The following is a 17,259-nucleotide window of genomic DNA, read 5'->3' on the forward strand; positions in this document are numbered from 1 at the left end:
TGCTCATGCCACAACCACACTAAGCTTTACTACGCCCAGCGCGCTCCAGTGAAGCTCTGGCTACGCGCAAACTGTTCCACTGTGATCCTGCAGTTACCCGTCAGACCGGGATACGTTCTCACCACACTCCAGTGATGCGCCTACAGGGGGTAAGAAGTTCTCTTGACACGCCTACAGAGACTGCGCCATGCTCACCCCGTCCTCATTCACTTTCAAAGCAGATAACCATCTAAAGTCAAGTAATGAAGAACATTTTATAGTTTTCTTGATGTTTCCTCTTTGGGTGCTAGACTGGAGTTGATGGGTGAAGCTCGGTGTCTTCCCTATATAGACATAAAGGCCGTAACAGCGTAGCAAGCATTCGGCCAAGAGCTTCGTTTCAGCCTGGCGGCAAAGTGGTTAATGATGGTGGGGACATGGCTGTAAGTGAAATACACGCTAAGAAGCCCTCGTGGCATATATCAAGTTATCAACTGACTTCCAAGCTGAATGTGGAACGAGCAGTGGAATGCTGTTGAGTTGGAAACGTAAAGTATGTTACCACTTACAGAACAACGTGGCCGGCCACTTTGACATCACGGCCACCAGTTCTTTCAATGGTTATGGCAGAGATGGCATAAATGACTTGCACGCCGTGATATACATGTAGTTTGTTTTTCAAACGTGACAGCATTCCTCAGAACGACTCCTTCCACACGCAGCTCAGGACCAGTTGATAATATAATCTATGCCACAAAGATTTCTTATAGCAAGTATTACTATTTCATTTGCAGTCCTTGTTTTTTATTTCTTTGTATACCGCTTTATAACATACATTTCTGTTCTACTTTTTAATTTATTAATTATCTTTTCAATAGTTTCACATCTTTAACCATCGTTAATTTTGTATCTATAACTGACAGACAACATAAACTGAAAGTCTCGATGAAGCCACCAAGTTTTAAAATCAGATTGGAGTCCAACTACTAAAATGCGATCAACCAAATAAATGTTCTATTTTCCTGGTACTGGCTTTCAGGAACATGCTACAAGCTTATACATGTACATAGCAGAAATGGATTCAGAAACCATTTCAGTATTGTGTTTAAAAAATGTCCTGCCACAAAAGGCGACCATCTTAGAAATATGCTGAATGGATGAACGTACCATCATTTCACGCAGAAATCGAACTGCCGCCGAAAACATATATTGCACAAAACCCGACTACTTAATCAAAATCAGCACATCGTCCCATTTTGCCGCCACAAATGGCAGCCATATTGGAATTATTCTAAATTTGTGATGATTTTACACGGTTGTATATGGCAGAAATGGAATCTGCACCCCGAAAACATATATCCTGATACCATAGACGACTACTTAATCAATATCAGTGCATCGTCCCATTTTCCCCGCCAAAAATGGCCGTCATCTTGGAAATATACAAATAAGTAAACTTGAGATCATTTTACACAGTTGTAACTGGTTGAAATGGAATCTATGCCCCTGAAAACATATATATTGACACCAAACACTACTACTTAATCAAAATCAGCACATCATCCGATTTTCCCGCCAAAAATGGTCGCCATCTTTGAAATATCTTCATGAAGTGATGGAAAAATATCTAAAATATAGTCACGACCCCTGCCAATATTGATACATTGCTAAATCACAGTTGATATGTCGATAACATTATAAATAAGGTGAAAATAAAAAAATAAGTTGCAATATTATCGCAAAATGGCTGCCCTCAGATAATACCCTCACATACTATGAAGACCTACTCAGAAAAAATGTCAACATTGTTTTTTTGTCATTTAACATCAAAACCTACAAAATAAAGCTTATTCCACGATTTCTATCCGAAAAGCCGACGGATGGGGATTATGTAACAAACCTAATCGGACTACTATTTGCGTACAAAAGGCGGCTATTATGTCTGTCAGTTTTTTCTGATTTTCACGAAATTCAAACTCAACCATCATTAGTGTATAACTGTGATATATTCACACTTTTTTTTTAAATCGGATAAAAATTGTGACCTCTATAGGGACCACAAGCTCAAAACGTGACTTTTCATACAATCAAGGGTCATAACTCAGGAAGTTACGATCCTATATGCGCGAATATCAAAAGGAACCAAGATCTTTGGGTTACAAACATGTATTTCAAGTTTCATCAAAATCGGATCAAAATTGTGGCCTCTACGAGTCCACAACCTTGATATACCAGATGTTTACACTATTTGTGTACGAGGGGCGGCCATTTTCTCCGAAGTTTTGGTCCGATTTTCACAAAATTCGAACTCCACTATCATTAGGGTCATAATTCAGGAAGTTACGATCCTATATGCGCGAATATCGAAAGGAACCAACATCATTGGGCTATAAACATGCATTTCAAGTTTCATCAAAATCTGATCTAAATTGTGACCTCTAGAGTGTAAACAAGCTAAAAACGTGATTTTTGTACAATCAGGGGCCATAATCCATGAAGATAAGGTCAGATTTTTGGGAGATAGACCTATATTTCAAGTTTTGGCAAAATTGGATAAAAATTGTGACCTGTAGAGTGTACACAAACAAATTGTGGACGGACGGACAGGGGTGATGACCATATACGATCACATGAAAATGTGGGCGTATATAAATCATAAGGCTAATTAACAAACAATACGAGTATACTTTATTACAAAAATATTGGTGTACTGATCTAAAATGACAACGGCAATTAAACAATACGAATATGCATTACTACAGAAACATCGGTGAACTGACCTAAAATCTAAAATCATAACGCCAATTAGGCGACACTTTTTTGATTTTTCGTTTTACGGACCCGCCGACTGAAGTGTGAACCTTCCGATAAAAAAATAAATATGTAACTTGAGAATTTAATTTTATTTTATTTCCGACCCATACACGAAATTAGGGCATATCTGTTTCAAAAATAAAAAAAACATCTTTGTTTGTTGTCATATATTTTTTTATAACGGTTTATCAATTTTCATTTTGATGAACCCTACATTGGCTTCAATGTATACCGTATTTACTAGCAAACATCGCGTGCTGTGCAGTAAGACATGAACGAGAACTGTCATTCAAAATGGCGGGATATCTGTGCCTCCACGTGGGGCAAGAAACAGGAATTAATCAAAGATCATTTGTGAAAATAAATTCATCGGACACTATACACACTTATATGGATATACTACTTCTGAATTTATTAACAAGCTACGTTTCGATACACATACAGGTATCGTTGTCAAGCTAAATGATTAATAACAAAATATGGTACAATATATAGAATAACTAAATAAACAATGATTGGAAACCCTACTATGATTAGAAACCACAATCTACACTTAATTAATAACAATTAACACTTAAAAAGAAAGAAAACCCTTCACTGATTAAAGTTATTAGTGTTCACTGATTGTCTAGTAAATCCACCCAAAGATTTGGAAGATAATGTCCCGAGTCTCTATTTAATTTTGGCTTATGTTTTTGAATTTCTAAAGCTTCTCGAAAAACTCTGTTTTTCACAGAGACTCAGGACATTAAAATCTTTCATTAATTGTTGTGGCTACAGTAGAAACTATTTTTATAATCTGTCAACGTCAACACTTAATGCCTCTAATATTAAAGATTTAAATTACTTGTTAAGTCGATTAAACTGGATAGTTTGTGACACCTTATAGTGGTTGATACATAATATATTGTCACACTCTTATTTTGTTTTGTTAACAATAAAACTGTTAAAAAGTAAACTTCTAATATTGTGTGTTTTTTTGGGTTTTTTAACCGACCTACCCAACCAATACGATAACCCTGTGCTGAAAAAAAAATCTAATGTTTAAATTTATTTTTATTTTGACCTACCCAACCTAAAGTGCTGCCAAAAAATCTGTAAACCATGAAATTAAAAATGTCTGGCCTTAACAAACAATACAAATATACAGCAGTGAATTAATCTTGGTCATTATCGGTAATTAACAACGAGTAAAACTTTATTCTATACATTTAAATTGTGTAGGCAGGCCTTGAAATTAACAGCGGCCATTGCTGGGGGTGCCCTTTCAATTGGCCACCGTGCCCTCAAAATCTTTACTTTACATCTCAGGATTCGCGCTAATAGAACACTGAATACACCGAGAAACACTCATTAATAATATATTTTTTTCCGACAGAATCTCCAATGTCGAATCCCTATGACACGTAACATGCATCAGTTGGAATTCGGTCAATAAACCAAGCGATGCTAGATTTAGTTTTAAATAGCATTCGTCGTTATGAATATTCGTTATGATAAAAAATCCTAATTCCCATTGACTGATAACCTACTATTATTACGAACATTTCGCTTTATCCATAGAATACATGAAGACAGTGCATTTTACTGTCGTTATTTTTTGTGGTAATCACATATATTATTATTAGCCGGTACTATTTCAGTAACGTACCTCTACCAGGGGGTGTTAATGGGGGCTAGTTATGACCTCACACCAAATTTCAGCTGAATCGGTCAATAACTTTTTATTTTACCGTGGTTTAGCTTCTAACTAGAGAAAGTTTATCCAATTTTGACGCCATTTTGTTTGTTGGCTTACCCACAATCCACATATGACGTCATAAAATGCATAGGAACGTCTCCGATCTACAGGTCCTAGCCCTTACTCTTACCCATATCCTAACCCACAATCCACATTTGACGTCATAAAATGCGCAGGACCGTCTCCTATCTAGCGTTCTCCCACGCATAAACCCCAAGCTCAATAGGAAATTTGAAGACAGGGTCAAGGTCACGACGATATTCACATGTAAAGGCCACTCCATCTGGTCAACGCTAAATAGTCGTTTATGGAAATTGGTGGCTTAGCACAAAGATAGGTTGCCAGGCAACAAAACATACGCCCACAGCAGCTAAATCATCCGAGCGGTTGTCAAGGGTTGTCGCTTGAGGGTTTACAAGGTTCTACAAACTGAAACAAGGGTCTCAACTCTGGAAGTAATCTACAGAAATTGTTCAAATTTGACAGGCTTTTTCGTTTTACTAATTTAAATAATTCATATAAATTTCATACAGATCACATGATGACTTTTGTCATTCGAATGTTCACAATCGCCATAACTCTAGAAATTATTGACGGAAATTGCTGAAATTCAATAGACCTGTTTCACAAATTTAAATGATGCATATAAATTTCATACATATCGGATGATAACTATCATCAATCGAGCATTAACAAGGTTTAATAAAGTGAAACATGGGCAATAACTATAGAAGTAATTATTGTAAATTGCTGAAATTCAATAGGCTTTTTCGTTTCACTAATTTAAATCATGCATATAAATTTCACAAAGATCAGGTGATAAATTTTTGCCTTAGAGCGTTCACAAGGTTCAATAAGGTGAAACAAGGGCCATAACTCTAGATTTAATAAACGGAAATTGCTGAAATTCAATAGGCTTCTTTGTTTCACCAATTTAAATAATGCATGTAAATTTCAGAAAGATCGGATGATAACTTTTGGAGTTAGAGTGTTCACAATGTTCAATAACATGAAACAAGGGCCATAACTCTAGACGTAATAAACGGGAATTGCTGAAATTCAATAGGCTTCTTCATTTCAGCAATCTAAATAATGCATATAAATTTCAGACAGATCGGATGATACCTTTTGATGTGAGAGCGTTCACAAGGATCAATAAAGTGAAACAAGGGCCATAACTCTAGATGTAATAAACGGAAATTGCCGAAATTCAATAGACTTCTTCGTTTCAGTAATCTTAATAATGCATATAAATTTCAGAAAGATCGGATGATAAGTTTTGGCGTCAGCGCGTTCACAAGGTTCAATAAAGTGAAACAAGGGCCATAACTCTAGACTTAATAAACGGAAATTGCTGAAATTCAATAGGCTTCTTCGTTTCACTAATTTAAATAATGCATGTAAATTTCAGAAAGATCGGATGATAACTTTTGGAGTTGGAGCGTTCACAAGGTTCAATAAAGTGAAACAAGGGCCATAACTCTAGACATAATAAACAGAAATTGTTGAAATTCAATAGGCTTCTTCGTTTCACTAACTTAAATATTGCATATAAATTTCACAAAGATCTTATGTTAATTTTTGGCATTAGAGCGTTCACAAGGTTCAACAAAGTGAAACAAGGGCCATAACTCTAGACGTAATAAACGGAAATTATTGAAATTAAATAGGCTTCTTCATCTCACTAATGTTAACAACATATATCAATTTTAAAACAATTGGATGATAATTTTTGGCGTTAAGAGCGTTCACAAGAAATTGTGGACGACGGACGGACGGGGCCGACGACAATATACGTCCACATTTCAATGTGGGCGTATAAAAATTAATATATATGAAATTAGTGTTATTATCATGAACTACAACGTTAGACAGGAAGCCCAGTGTGTCGGAATCCGTCTTAGTGTCTTGTTATTCGAATGGATTAAGAATTCTGCTTCTTCACTCATTCTTTGTTACTCATTTATTGATTTAACAACTATTTTATTCCACATGCGATTTTTTTGGTCTTCATTAGTATGCAGCTTACTGCTCACGTAAAGCTAATTTGCTTGAGTAAATTTAACCACTTCCCATTACTCGCGCAAGGTTAATTTTGAGTGAGTGCTTAATTACTCGCCATCATTTTCTTCGTGGCAAGCCTTGCAGTTATAAAAAACACATTTTTGTCTCAGTGCCCTGCTGCTGAAAACTTTTTTGGCCTTGATGCCCCTATCATTGGCATTGGTGCCCCTAAACTTGGCCAACAACCTGAGGCTAATTTTAAAGTGGCAGTGCTCTAAAAAGACTAGAATTCGAGACCTGTGTACGAGTCCAGTATTAGTTGTGGACGACTTAACCATTTTGTGTACGAGTCAAGTATTAGTTGTGGACGACATAACCAATGCCTTGTGGATGACTTAACCAACGTTGTGGACGACTTGGCTTGTGGTGTAGACATAATAGCATGATAGTTAATGAGGTCAAAACAAAATCCATGTTAATTACAACTAGACAGAAGCGTAAACATTTATAGTCTGAACTTAGTATTAAAATCAATGACTCAGTCATCGAAATTGTTCCTAGGTTCAAACTTTTGGGAATTATTTTAGACCACCATTTACAGTGGACCGACCATGTAGATTATGTAATTAAAATTGTGAATCAAAAGATTTTCCAACTTCGCAAAATCAAGCAGCTACTACCACTTCAATATCGGTCTCTATTCTACAAAGCATATATACAAACCTATCTCGATTATTGTTCACCAGTTTGGGATCGGGGTGACTCTACTGCTTTGAGTACACTAACTCGTCAACAAAACAAAGCCTTTAAATTGATTCTAGGTATAGAACATACAAAAGATTTGGCTCCAGGCCTTGCCCAAATCAAACTCTTAAATATTAAACAGCGTCACTTAGTGAACAAATATGCATTTATTTACAAAATTATTAATCAACAATGCCCTTCATATTTAACCAACATCCTCTGCTACTACGATACTCCATACTCTAATATCAATAACAAAATTGTCATTCTACGGCCTAATCTATCTGTTGTTAAAAACAGTATTAGATTTACTGGTGGCCATTTATGGAATTCATTACCTGACTGTTTAAAATATTGTTAAAGTAGCTAAGTCTCTAACTCAATATCATCCAAAATCTTCGACATTGAAAACACGATTTATTTGTTGGTTTGAATCAACATTGATGTTGTGATCTTACCGGGAAAAGATGGCCTTCTGATATCCAATATTTAAGACAAAATAAACATTTTACAATTGGTACACGAATCGTGTACCATAATGCGTTTCAACGCTATTTGTAATAAGGGACTCGAAAACGAGGCTAGGCATATTCCACAAGTCATGTCAAACGGTGACGCTATATTCTTTTCTGGAGAGCATGTCCAATAAATACTATCGGCGTAGACTGGAATAACCAGACGCTAGAGATTGAAATTCAATACTGGCGTATTTCGCCGAACCTCACTGATTAGAAATTACAGTTAAAACAGAAACAATTGAATGTAAATCAATTTATATACATTCATATTACATTATTGTGTCAATTTCTAGGTCCCAAATATTAGCGACTTAGCTCCTTTAATCATATTATTCATTTCGAAGGCGATTATTTAAATTTTTAACTACGTAGAGACCTAGTATAGTCTTCTTTGTAGTAGTACTTCTATACATTGGGAGCGGTCGGAAGAAATATATTATGGTCATTTCCATTAATTAATTTGTTCTATTTATATGTACCATAAGCATAGTATTAGATGATGAATATATGATTCGTGTGAGACAATTTTATTATATTGTGATTGTAATTGATATTTTCAATTGTGATTTTGTTAATATTCTTTTGTAAATATTGCTCTTCTGTTTTCAAATTTCATTTGTAACTTCTTTAACTTCTGTTATAAAGGGCAAAATGTAAGACAGGCCTCCTGGCCTTATTTTTCAACCCTTTGAAAATAAATTTACTAGGGTTTCACACTGTGTAGCTTGTGTGAAACACTATTGTTTTTGTTAAGATTATTCTTATTATTAGGGTTTCACACTGCGTAGCTTGTGTGAATCGCTATTGTTAGGGTTTCACACTGCCAATTTTTTTGTTACCGATAGAGTTATCTGTCGGCACCGGAAGTGGCGTAATTTTACCGAAAACTACAATTTTGACAATTAGGTACCACTTTTCGAAAGCAAATATTGTTTTTTTCAAATCTGGTATAACTGAAATGTGCGCCCTTTAAAGGCACACAAAATGTTGGGGCCAGTTTTTTTAATTTTGATTCCGTTTTCGGGCTATTTCGATTAAAAGGTGAAAAAAGGTGTAAAATTAAGCTAATTACAACCCATCCAGCGTTTTTATATTTTAAAAGTGTCAATTATTATTCGATTTTCATAAAATATTCAATGTGTGATACCTAATGCCATTTACAATATCATACAAGTAATTTAAGATTTTCATTATCACCGGAATTAACGTCATTTTGGCAAAAACTGTATTTTTAGCCTTCAAAACAGATATTTTATTCAAATGAGTCTAATTTGTAATGTTTTTAAAATTATGATATTTGATTCCAATCAACAAATAGATTAAACCCATACGGTCATACAGATACCAGAAAATGGTTTCTAACTTGTACCGTTGCAGAGAAATAGACGGTTTTATACAAGTCACTTTTCAAGGTTTTTGGTCTATAAAAGTGGCAATTATTATTCGATTTACATAAAATTTTCACCATGTGATGCCTTATGCCATTTCTGATTTCATAAAACTAATTGAACATTTTCATTATCACCGGAAGTACTGTACACTTACATGTAACAAATGTATAAAATGAATTGATATTGCTGGATTTGGTTGATTCGGCGTCCATTTTATTTGATGTGTGCAATGCTTATGTGGAAACCTGTTTAATGGTTTCATTGGTACCGGAAGTGACATATGTTTAGGGTAACGTGACACCGGTGAAACCGTAGTCATATAAATATATTTGATATTAAAAAAAAACCCAGTTAAAATCGGTGCTCTTGCAAAAATCGTGATTTCACGGTCGGGTGTGACCGGATTAAAACACCTAAAGTATCGTTTAGTAGCTCGATGAATGGGCTATTGTATGACACACTTTCTGTCTGATTCCTGAAAGCCGGTTCAGTGCTGCTTGCAGGTCTAGTTTATTATTATTATTCCAATTTATTTTTGATTAGGTTCCCATACCACTTGTTAAAGCTATCCCGATAATGATCCGTAAACAGGAAGTAGTAAAAAAAATATTCGATATTTAAAAAAAAAAATCGGTGCTCTTGCAACAATCGGGATTTCACCGTCGGGTGTGACCAGATCAAAACATCTAAAGTATCGTTTGGTGGCTCGATAAATGGGCTATTGTATGACACACTTCCTGTCTGATTCCTGAAAGCCGGTTCAGTGCTGCTTGCAGGTCTAGTTATTATTATTATTCCAATTTATTTTTGATTAGATCTCAGCAACTGCTTGTCGGATCGTTACGATTTCTTCGGCTTTACTGGAAAAGTGGGTGTGACTTAGAGGATAAAGCTATTTTGAATGTTCTGCGACAATGCGAAATGTCCGAAATCACCGAAGCTATCGTTTTTAGAAATATTGCAGTAATTTTAACAATAATCATTGGATTTTAACTTTCGATACATTTTGGCATAGCCGGAGACAGGGCACATAGCTACGCTACTTTTGATTTTTGATTTTCGGAAAATCTTCGCCAATATTAGGCGCCAAATTTCGAAAATTTAAAGTTTTACAAAAAACTTTTTTATTTATGAATATTTTTTAGTCGTGTTTTACGCAAAATTAACGAGTCATCTGACTGGAGCAAAAATCTGAATTTTTTTTGTCTCAGTAATTTCCCTTGGCCGCCATTGACTAATTCAGTTTTTCAGTCCTAGATTAATTATTTATTGTTCGATTTGTATAAAACAAAGTGCATATGCTCCGTTGTCTCAATTACCATTTTTTTTGTTACCGATAGAGTTATCTGTCGGCACCGGAAGTGGCGTAATTTTACCAAAAACTACAATTTTGACAGTTAGGTACCACTTTTCTAAAGCAAATATTATTTTTTTCAAATCTGGTATAACTGAAAGGGCGCGCCATTTAAAGGCGCACAAAATGTTGGGACCAGTTTTTTTAATTTCGATTCCGTTTTCGGGCTATTTTGATTAAAAGGTGAAAAAAGGTGTAAAATTAAGCTATTTACAACCCATCCAGCTTTTGCATATATTAAAATATTTCTACGTAACTTTCATAAACTCGTAGCAATAATCTTTACGGAGAGAATGTATGTGAAAATTAATTTGTAATATGCGCAGTTGCCGAGAAATGGTCAATTTTGCATGAGTCACTCTTTACGCTATTGTGCCTGTAAAAGAGTCAATTATTTTTGGATTTTCATAAAAGTGAAAATATTTGATGCCTACTGTCAATTGTGATTAGTTCAACTCTATTTAACATTTTCAATGTCACCGGAAATGACGAAATTTGGACAAAAACTGTACTTATAACCTTTGAAACAAATAATTTATTCAAATGAGTCGTATTTGTTGTTTATTTAAGATTTTGATATTTGATTCTAAAAGAATGAACCCATACGATCATATAGATATCACAAAATGGTTTCTATCTTGTTCAGTTGTGGAGAAATAGGCAATTTTCAACAGGTCACTTTTCAAGGTTTTTTGTCCATAAAAGTGTCAATTATTATTCGATTTTCATGAAATTTTCACTGTGTGATACCTAATGCCATTTACGATTTCATACAACTAATTTACGATTTTCATTATCACCGAAAGTTACGTCATTTTGGCAAAAACTGTATTTTTAGCCTTCAAAACAGATATTTTATTCAAATGAGTCTGATTTGTAATGTTTTTAAAAATTTTGATATTTGATTCCAATCAGCAAATAGATTGAACCCATACGATCATACAGATACCAGAAAATGGTTTCTAACTTGTACGGTTGAAGAGAAATAGACGATTTTCTACAAGTCACTTTTCAAGGTTTTTGGTCTATAAAAGTGGCAATTATTACATAAAATTTTCACCATGTGATGCCTTATGCCATTTCTGATTTCATAAAACTAATTGAACATTTTCATTATCACCGGAAGTACTGTACACTTACATGTAACAAATGTATAAAATGAATTGATATTGCTGGATTTGGTTGATTCGACGTCCATTTTATTTGATGTGTGCAATGCTTATGTGGAAACCTGTTTAATGGTTTCATTGGTACCGGAAGTGACATATGTTTAGGGTAACGTGGCACCGGTGAAACCCGTCATTACTGCATCACAGTTCTAGTTAGGGTTTCACACTGCGTAGCTTGTGTGAAACACTATTGTTTTTGTTAAGATTATTCTTATTATTATTATTTTTTTTTTTTCCACTTGAGCATATCTCAGAAACTACTTGTCGGATCATTTTGATGTCTTCGGTTTTACTGGGAAAGTGGGTGTGACTTAGAGATTAAAGCTATTTCGAACGTTCTGCGACTATGCGAAATGTCCGAAACGCCAAAGTTGTCGTTTTTTGAAATATTGCAGTAATATTAACAATAATCGTCGGATTTTAAGATTGGATACATTTTGACATAGCCTGAGACAGGGCACATAGCTACGGTAGTTTAGATTTTTGATTTTCGACGAATCTTTGGAGATATTAGGCGCCAAATTTTGAACATTTAAATTTTGACAAAAAACTTTTTTATTAATGAATAATTTTTTTATGGCATTTTACCCAGGGTTAAAGGGTCGTCTGATTTGAGCAAAAATGTAAACATTTTTTGTCTCGATAATTTTTCTTGGCCGCTATTGGCTAATTCAGTTTATCGGTTGATTATTTATTGCCCGATTTTTATAAAACAAAGTTCATATGCTCCATGGTGCAAATTCTCAATATTTTTATTACCGGTCAAGTTTTCTATCGGCACCGGATGTGACGCAACTTTTCTAAAAACTCCAATTTTGTCGAGTCGGAACGTCTTTTCACTAGCAAATGTTAATTTTTTCAAATCTGATAGATCAAGATAAATGCCCCTACAAAAGGTGCACAAAATGTCGGACTCGCTTTTTTTAATTTTTTTTTTGTATTTGCCCCATTTCGATTTAAAGGTGAAAAAAGGTGTAAAAATGAGGTATTTACAACCCATTCAGGCTTTTCATATTTCAAAATATTTCTTCACAACTTTCATAAACTTGTAGCATTATTCCATACGAAGAGAATCTATGTCAAAATTAGTTTGTAATATGAGTATTTGCCGAGAAATGGTCAATTTTGCATGAGTCACTTTTTACGCTATTTTGCCTGTAAAAGAGCCAATTATTATTGGATTTTCATAAAAATAACACCATTTGATGCGTAATGTCAATTTTGACTAGTTCAAACCAATTTAACATTTTCAATTTGGGCAAAAAATGTAATTATAGCCTTCAAAACAGATATTTAATTCAAATGAGTCTGATTTGTAATGTTTTCAAAATTATGATATTTAATTCCAATCAACTAATAGAATGAACCCATACAATCATATAGATATCACAAAATGATTTCTATCTTGTTCCGTTGCGGAGAAATAAGCGATTTTCCGCATGTTAGTTTTCAAGGTTTTTGGTCCATAAAAGTGTCAATTATTATTCGATTTTCATAAAGATTTCACTGTGTGATACCTAATGCTATTTACGATTTCATACAAGCAATTTAGTATTTTCATTATCACCGGAAGTACTGTCACTTTGGCAAAAAGTGTATTTTTAGCCTCTAAAACAAGTAATTGTTTGAAGTAAGCGATATTCATTATTGGTGTAAAATTATGATATTTGATTGCTATGGACAAATAGTATCAATCAATACGATCATATTGATATCACAAAATTGTTTCTAACATCTTCCCTTGCCGAGAAATAACCAATTTTGTCAGGATCACTTTTTAAGATTTTTCGCATTTTAATTTCAGTGTATGGGTTCTGGGTAAATTATTTATTGCCTGATTTGTATAAAAGAAAAGCCCACCTGGTGCATATTCTCAACTTACTTCTACATATAAAAGTTTCTGTCGGCACCGGAAGTGACGTAATTTTGCCGAAAACTTCAATTTTGACGTGTCGAAAGGTCTTTTAAAAAGCAAATATTAATGTTTACAAATTTAATAGATCAAGATGAATGCTCATACTAAAGACGTAAAATATGTCTTGCTTTGTTTTATTTTTTTTATTTCGGTTTTGCGTTTGCATCATTTTGATTTAAAGCTGAAAAAAGGTGTAAAAATGAGCTATTTACAAAGCATTCAGATTTTAAAATATTTCTTGACAACTTTCACGAACCTGTAGCATTAATCCACACGATGACAATTTATATCAAAATTAGTTTGTAATATTACCAGTTACCGAGAAATAGGCAATTTTGCATGAGTCACTTTTCATGTTAATTTGCCTGTAAAAGAGTTACTTATGATCCGATTTTCTTTATTTTTTCACCATATGGTGCCTAATGCCATTTTTGACTGGGCGGATCCAATTTTACATTTTCAGTGTCATCGGAAATGGCGTCATATGGGCAAAAACTGCATTTATAGCCTTCAAAACATATTTTATTCAAATGACTCTGATTTGTAATGTTTTTAAATCTATGACATTTGATTGCAATCAACAAATAAAATGAACCAATACGATCATACAGATACCACAAAATGGTTCCTAACTTTTACGATTGCAGAGAAATAGACAATATTCTACAAGTCAATTTTCAAGGTTTTTGGTCTATAAAAGTGTCAATTATTATTTGATTTTCATAAAATTTTCACCATGTGATGCCTGATGCCATTTATGATTTCATGGAACTAATTTAACATTTTCATTATCACCGGAAGTAATGTAATTTTGTCAGGATCACTTACACGTAACAAATGTATACAATGAATTGATATTGCTGGATTTGGTTGATTCTGAGTACATTTTATTTGATATGTGAATGCTTATATGGAAACCTGTTTAACGGTTTCATCGGTAACGGAAGTGACATATGTTCAAGAGTAACGGGGCACCGGTGAAACCCGTCATTACTGCGTCGCAGTTCTAGTTATTATTATTATTATTAATAGCATGTACCAACCAAATTTTATTTTTTAAGCAATTGCTTTGAAGCATGGCAGAAATAATTGCCCAAACATTAGAATTTCAAAACCGTTTCAATTTTTAGAATCGGACTCATACTTTTTTTAATATTTAATTTTTATTGATTTTGTTTTTTCGGTCCGAAATCAAAATTTGGTCCAAAAAGTGGTAATTTGACTTCAGTGCAATGTAAAAAATTTATTTTTCAATGAATTTACATGAAACTTGGTAGAATAAGTTTCGTTGCTCCTTATTAAATTCACAATCATTCAGATAACAAATAAGAACCCTTTTTTCAGGAAAAGTGGTTACCAATGAACAGGGTTAGGCTTAAATTTGACGATTGTTTGCTATTTAAACATTTGCTCCCATCACACAAATCCTAAAATATGCATTTCAAGCAGGGGAAAAGAAAATATATGGAGAAATAGAAAGAAGGATGCAGAGGGTTTTAACTGCACTTGACTCAGACTAGGTCATTTTGGGACTAACAAATACCACTGTTTTAATTCAATAATTTCCTTGTCAGTAAGGGTCTTTAGCAGTGGGGATTCCGCAGAGAAAATCCATTAGGTTGGGCAGTTGACCCTACTCCTTGGAAACTGAACCTAAACACATAATACTTTTAATATGATTTATTTAAAGTTAACAATTTTTTTTTAATTGAAAAAAAAAGTAAGAAAAAATGTACATTTATGAAACATGAAATTGTAAGAATGTAAAATTTGTTTTTAATGCAACGGATTTGTTATACCAGTACCTGAAAATAGATATAAAATAGTAAAATTACAACAAGGCTTTTATGATTTCATCCTACGAAATATTCAGTTAAATCCAATTTAATTCTTAATAAATAAAAAATAAATAAATACATAAAATAAATAGATATTGGTTATTTATATAAAATGATAACAATACATGGTATTATATAATAATAAATAAATAAATAGATATTTTTTAGATATATAAAAAAATTATATTATAATATTTGGAAAGTTTCAAACAACAATTGTTTTTTGCTAGCTGTTTCTTTTTTTTATCAACTAGTTGAGGTAATAATTTTTGATATGACAGATAGTCTGGTCACTGAACGCATGAGGCCTCTGCTTCAGAGTCTATCGTAAACAGTGGCATAGAAAAAATAAATAAAATGAAATAAACTAAACAAACTAGTGCAAAGGATTAGTTTTCATACCCACCTAATCTGATACTACTAGTGACAAGCATATTATTTTTATAATTTAAAAAAGACAGCCTACTCGCAATATCGCATGACATTATGTCATATATCAGTAATAATAAATTAGCCTAACATTTCACTTTAGTGTCTATGTGAGTTATTCTTTGTTAATACAAATTCTGCTTTTAAAAACGTGCGTTCATACTGTTTTATTTATGCCGTTTCTTCGGGTCGGTTTCGGTCCATTTTCTACAGATCGAATAATATCGGCTAAAATTTTACCATTAATATATTATAAACATGGGTAGTTTTATTTTCTAAGTCATGTTGTAACCGATCTATGTAAAAAAAAAGACAGAATAAGCACATTTTTACGGAATGAAAACAAATAGCTAGCCTACAGCGCTCGCTCGCCATAGGCTTCCATGATGGATATTCAACTTCCGGTTTATTGCCATGTCCGTTGTTTGCTGAATTTTTACTTAATTCTCAATTTAACGCATGATTACGTCCATGACAATTCGGTTTTGAATTTTTTATGAATAGAATATTCTCTAAAGTGTCATAAAATCGTAAAATTATGTTGGAATATTCTTACGTAAAGAAATGGAAATATTTGAACTTTTTAAAATTCTAGAAAAAATCGTTCCACTCACTTGATACGGGTCCAATTGTCATATTCCACAGGCCCAACATTCTCCCGAACATCTCCCGCCAAGTTACACCACCCGCCAACAAAAGTAAAGGTACGGTCAAACGTAATTCGATACCTACTTTTCCGCTTAAAATCAAATATTAAGCCAAACATCTTGGTACACGCTATTATTAACTGGCACATAAAATAACATACGTTCTAGGCTACTTTACTAGATCTACGACATTCGACATTTGCTTTGTTGTGTTTTTCATGATGTAAATACCGACCTCATTCTTTCCTAATTTATAATCTTGTTTCCAAACACCTTGTTCAGGTCGGCTTACTACAACATTCATCAATGTTGTGGACCAAACCAAAACAAAAACCCACATCGACTCCATTTTTTTTCAATTACCCCTAAGTACCACTAGGATTTCCAGTCAATAAACTCGGTCGATGGTTGGGCTAAAATTTGGGAATAGTTTGTTTGACTGAAATAAAAAACGCACTAACTCAAATATGATTACATCGTTTTTTGTCTATTTTGTTTATTTTCCCCCAAGTTCAAATCTGACAGTTGAAATCAAAACTTTATTGAGATTTTCCTTCAATAGCAATCCCCTAAACAACCTGTTGACCTCTCTTTGCTAGTAAGGTCGTCATATAGGGTTAAGGGTCAACGACTGAGGTCATCGACTGAAAACGATGGCCGTACTAATATAAACAACTTGTTTTTAGTCTGTGTAAAACTGATGACAGCCTAGTATC

General features: G+C 33.7%; 1 protein-coding gene across 5 annotated transcripts in view; it reads right to left on the minus strand.

Annotated features, from left to right (window-relative positions):
- Positions 1-16,917, minus strand: part of LOC126820261 (transmembrane protein 87A) — a 444,177-nt gene extending 427,260 nt beyond the window's left edge. For all 5 annotated transcript variants that reach the window (XM_056100811.1, XM_056100809.1, XM_056100810.1 and 2 more), the window contains exon 1: positions 16,779-16,917. In XM_056100811.1, coding sequence (XP_055956786.1) covers positions 16,779-16,892 — 114 coding nt within the window. In that variant the 5' untranslated portion in view covers positions 16,893-16,917. The remainder of the gene's footprint in view (positions 1-16,778) is intronic.
- Between the last annotated feature and the right edge of the window lie 342 nt (positions 16,918-17,259).

The sequence above is a fragment of the Patella vulgata genome, chromosome 5 (assembly GCF_932274485.2).
Source record: "Patella vulgata chromosome 5, xgPatVulg1.2, whole genome shotgun sequence".
Taxonomy (NCBI): Eukaryota; Metazoa; Mollusca; class Gastropoda; family Patellidae; genus Patella; species Patella vulgata.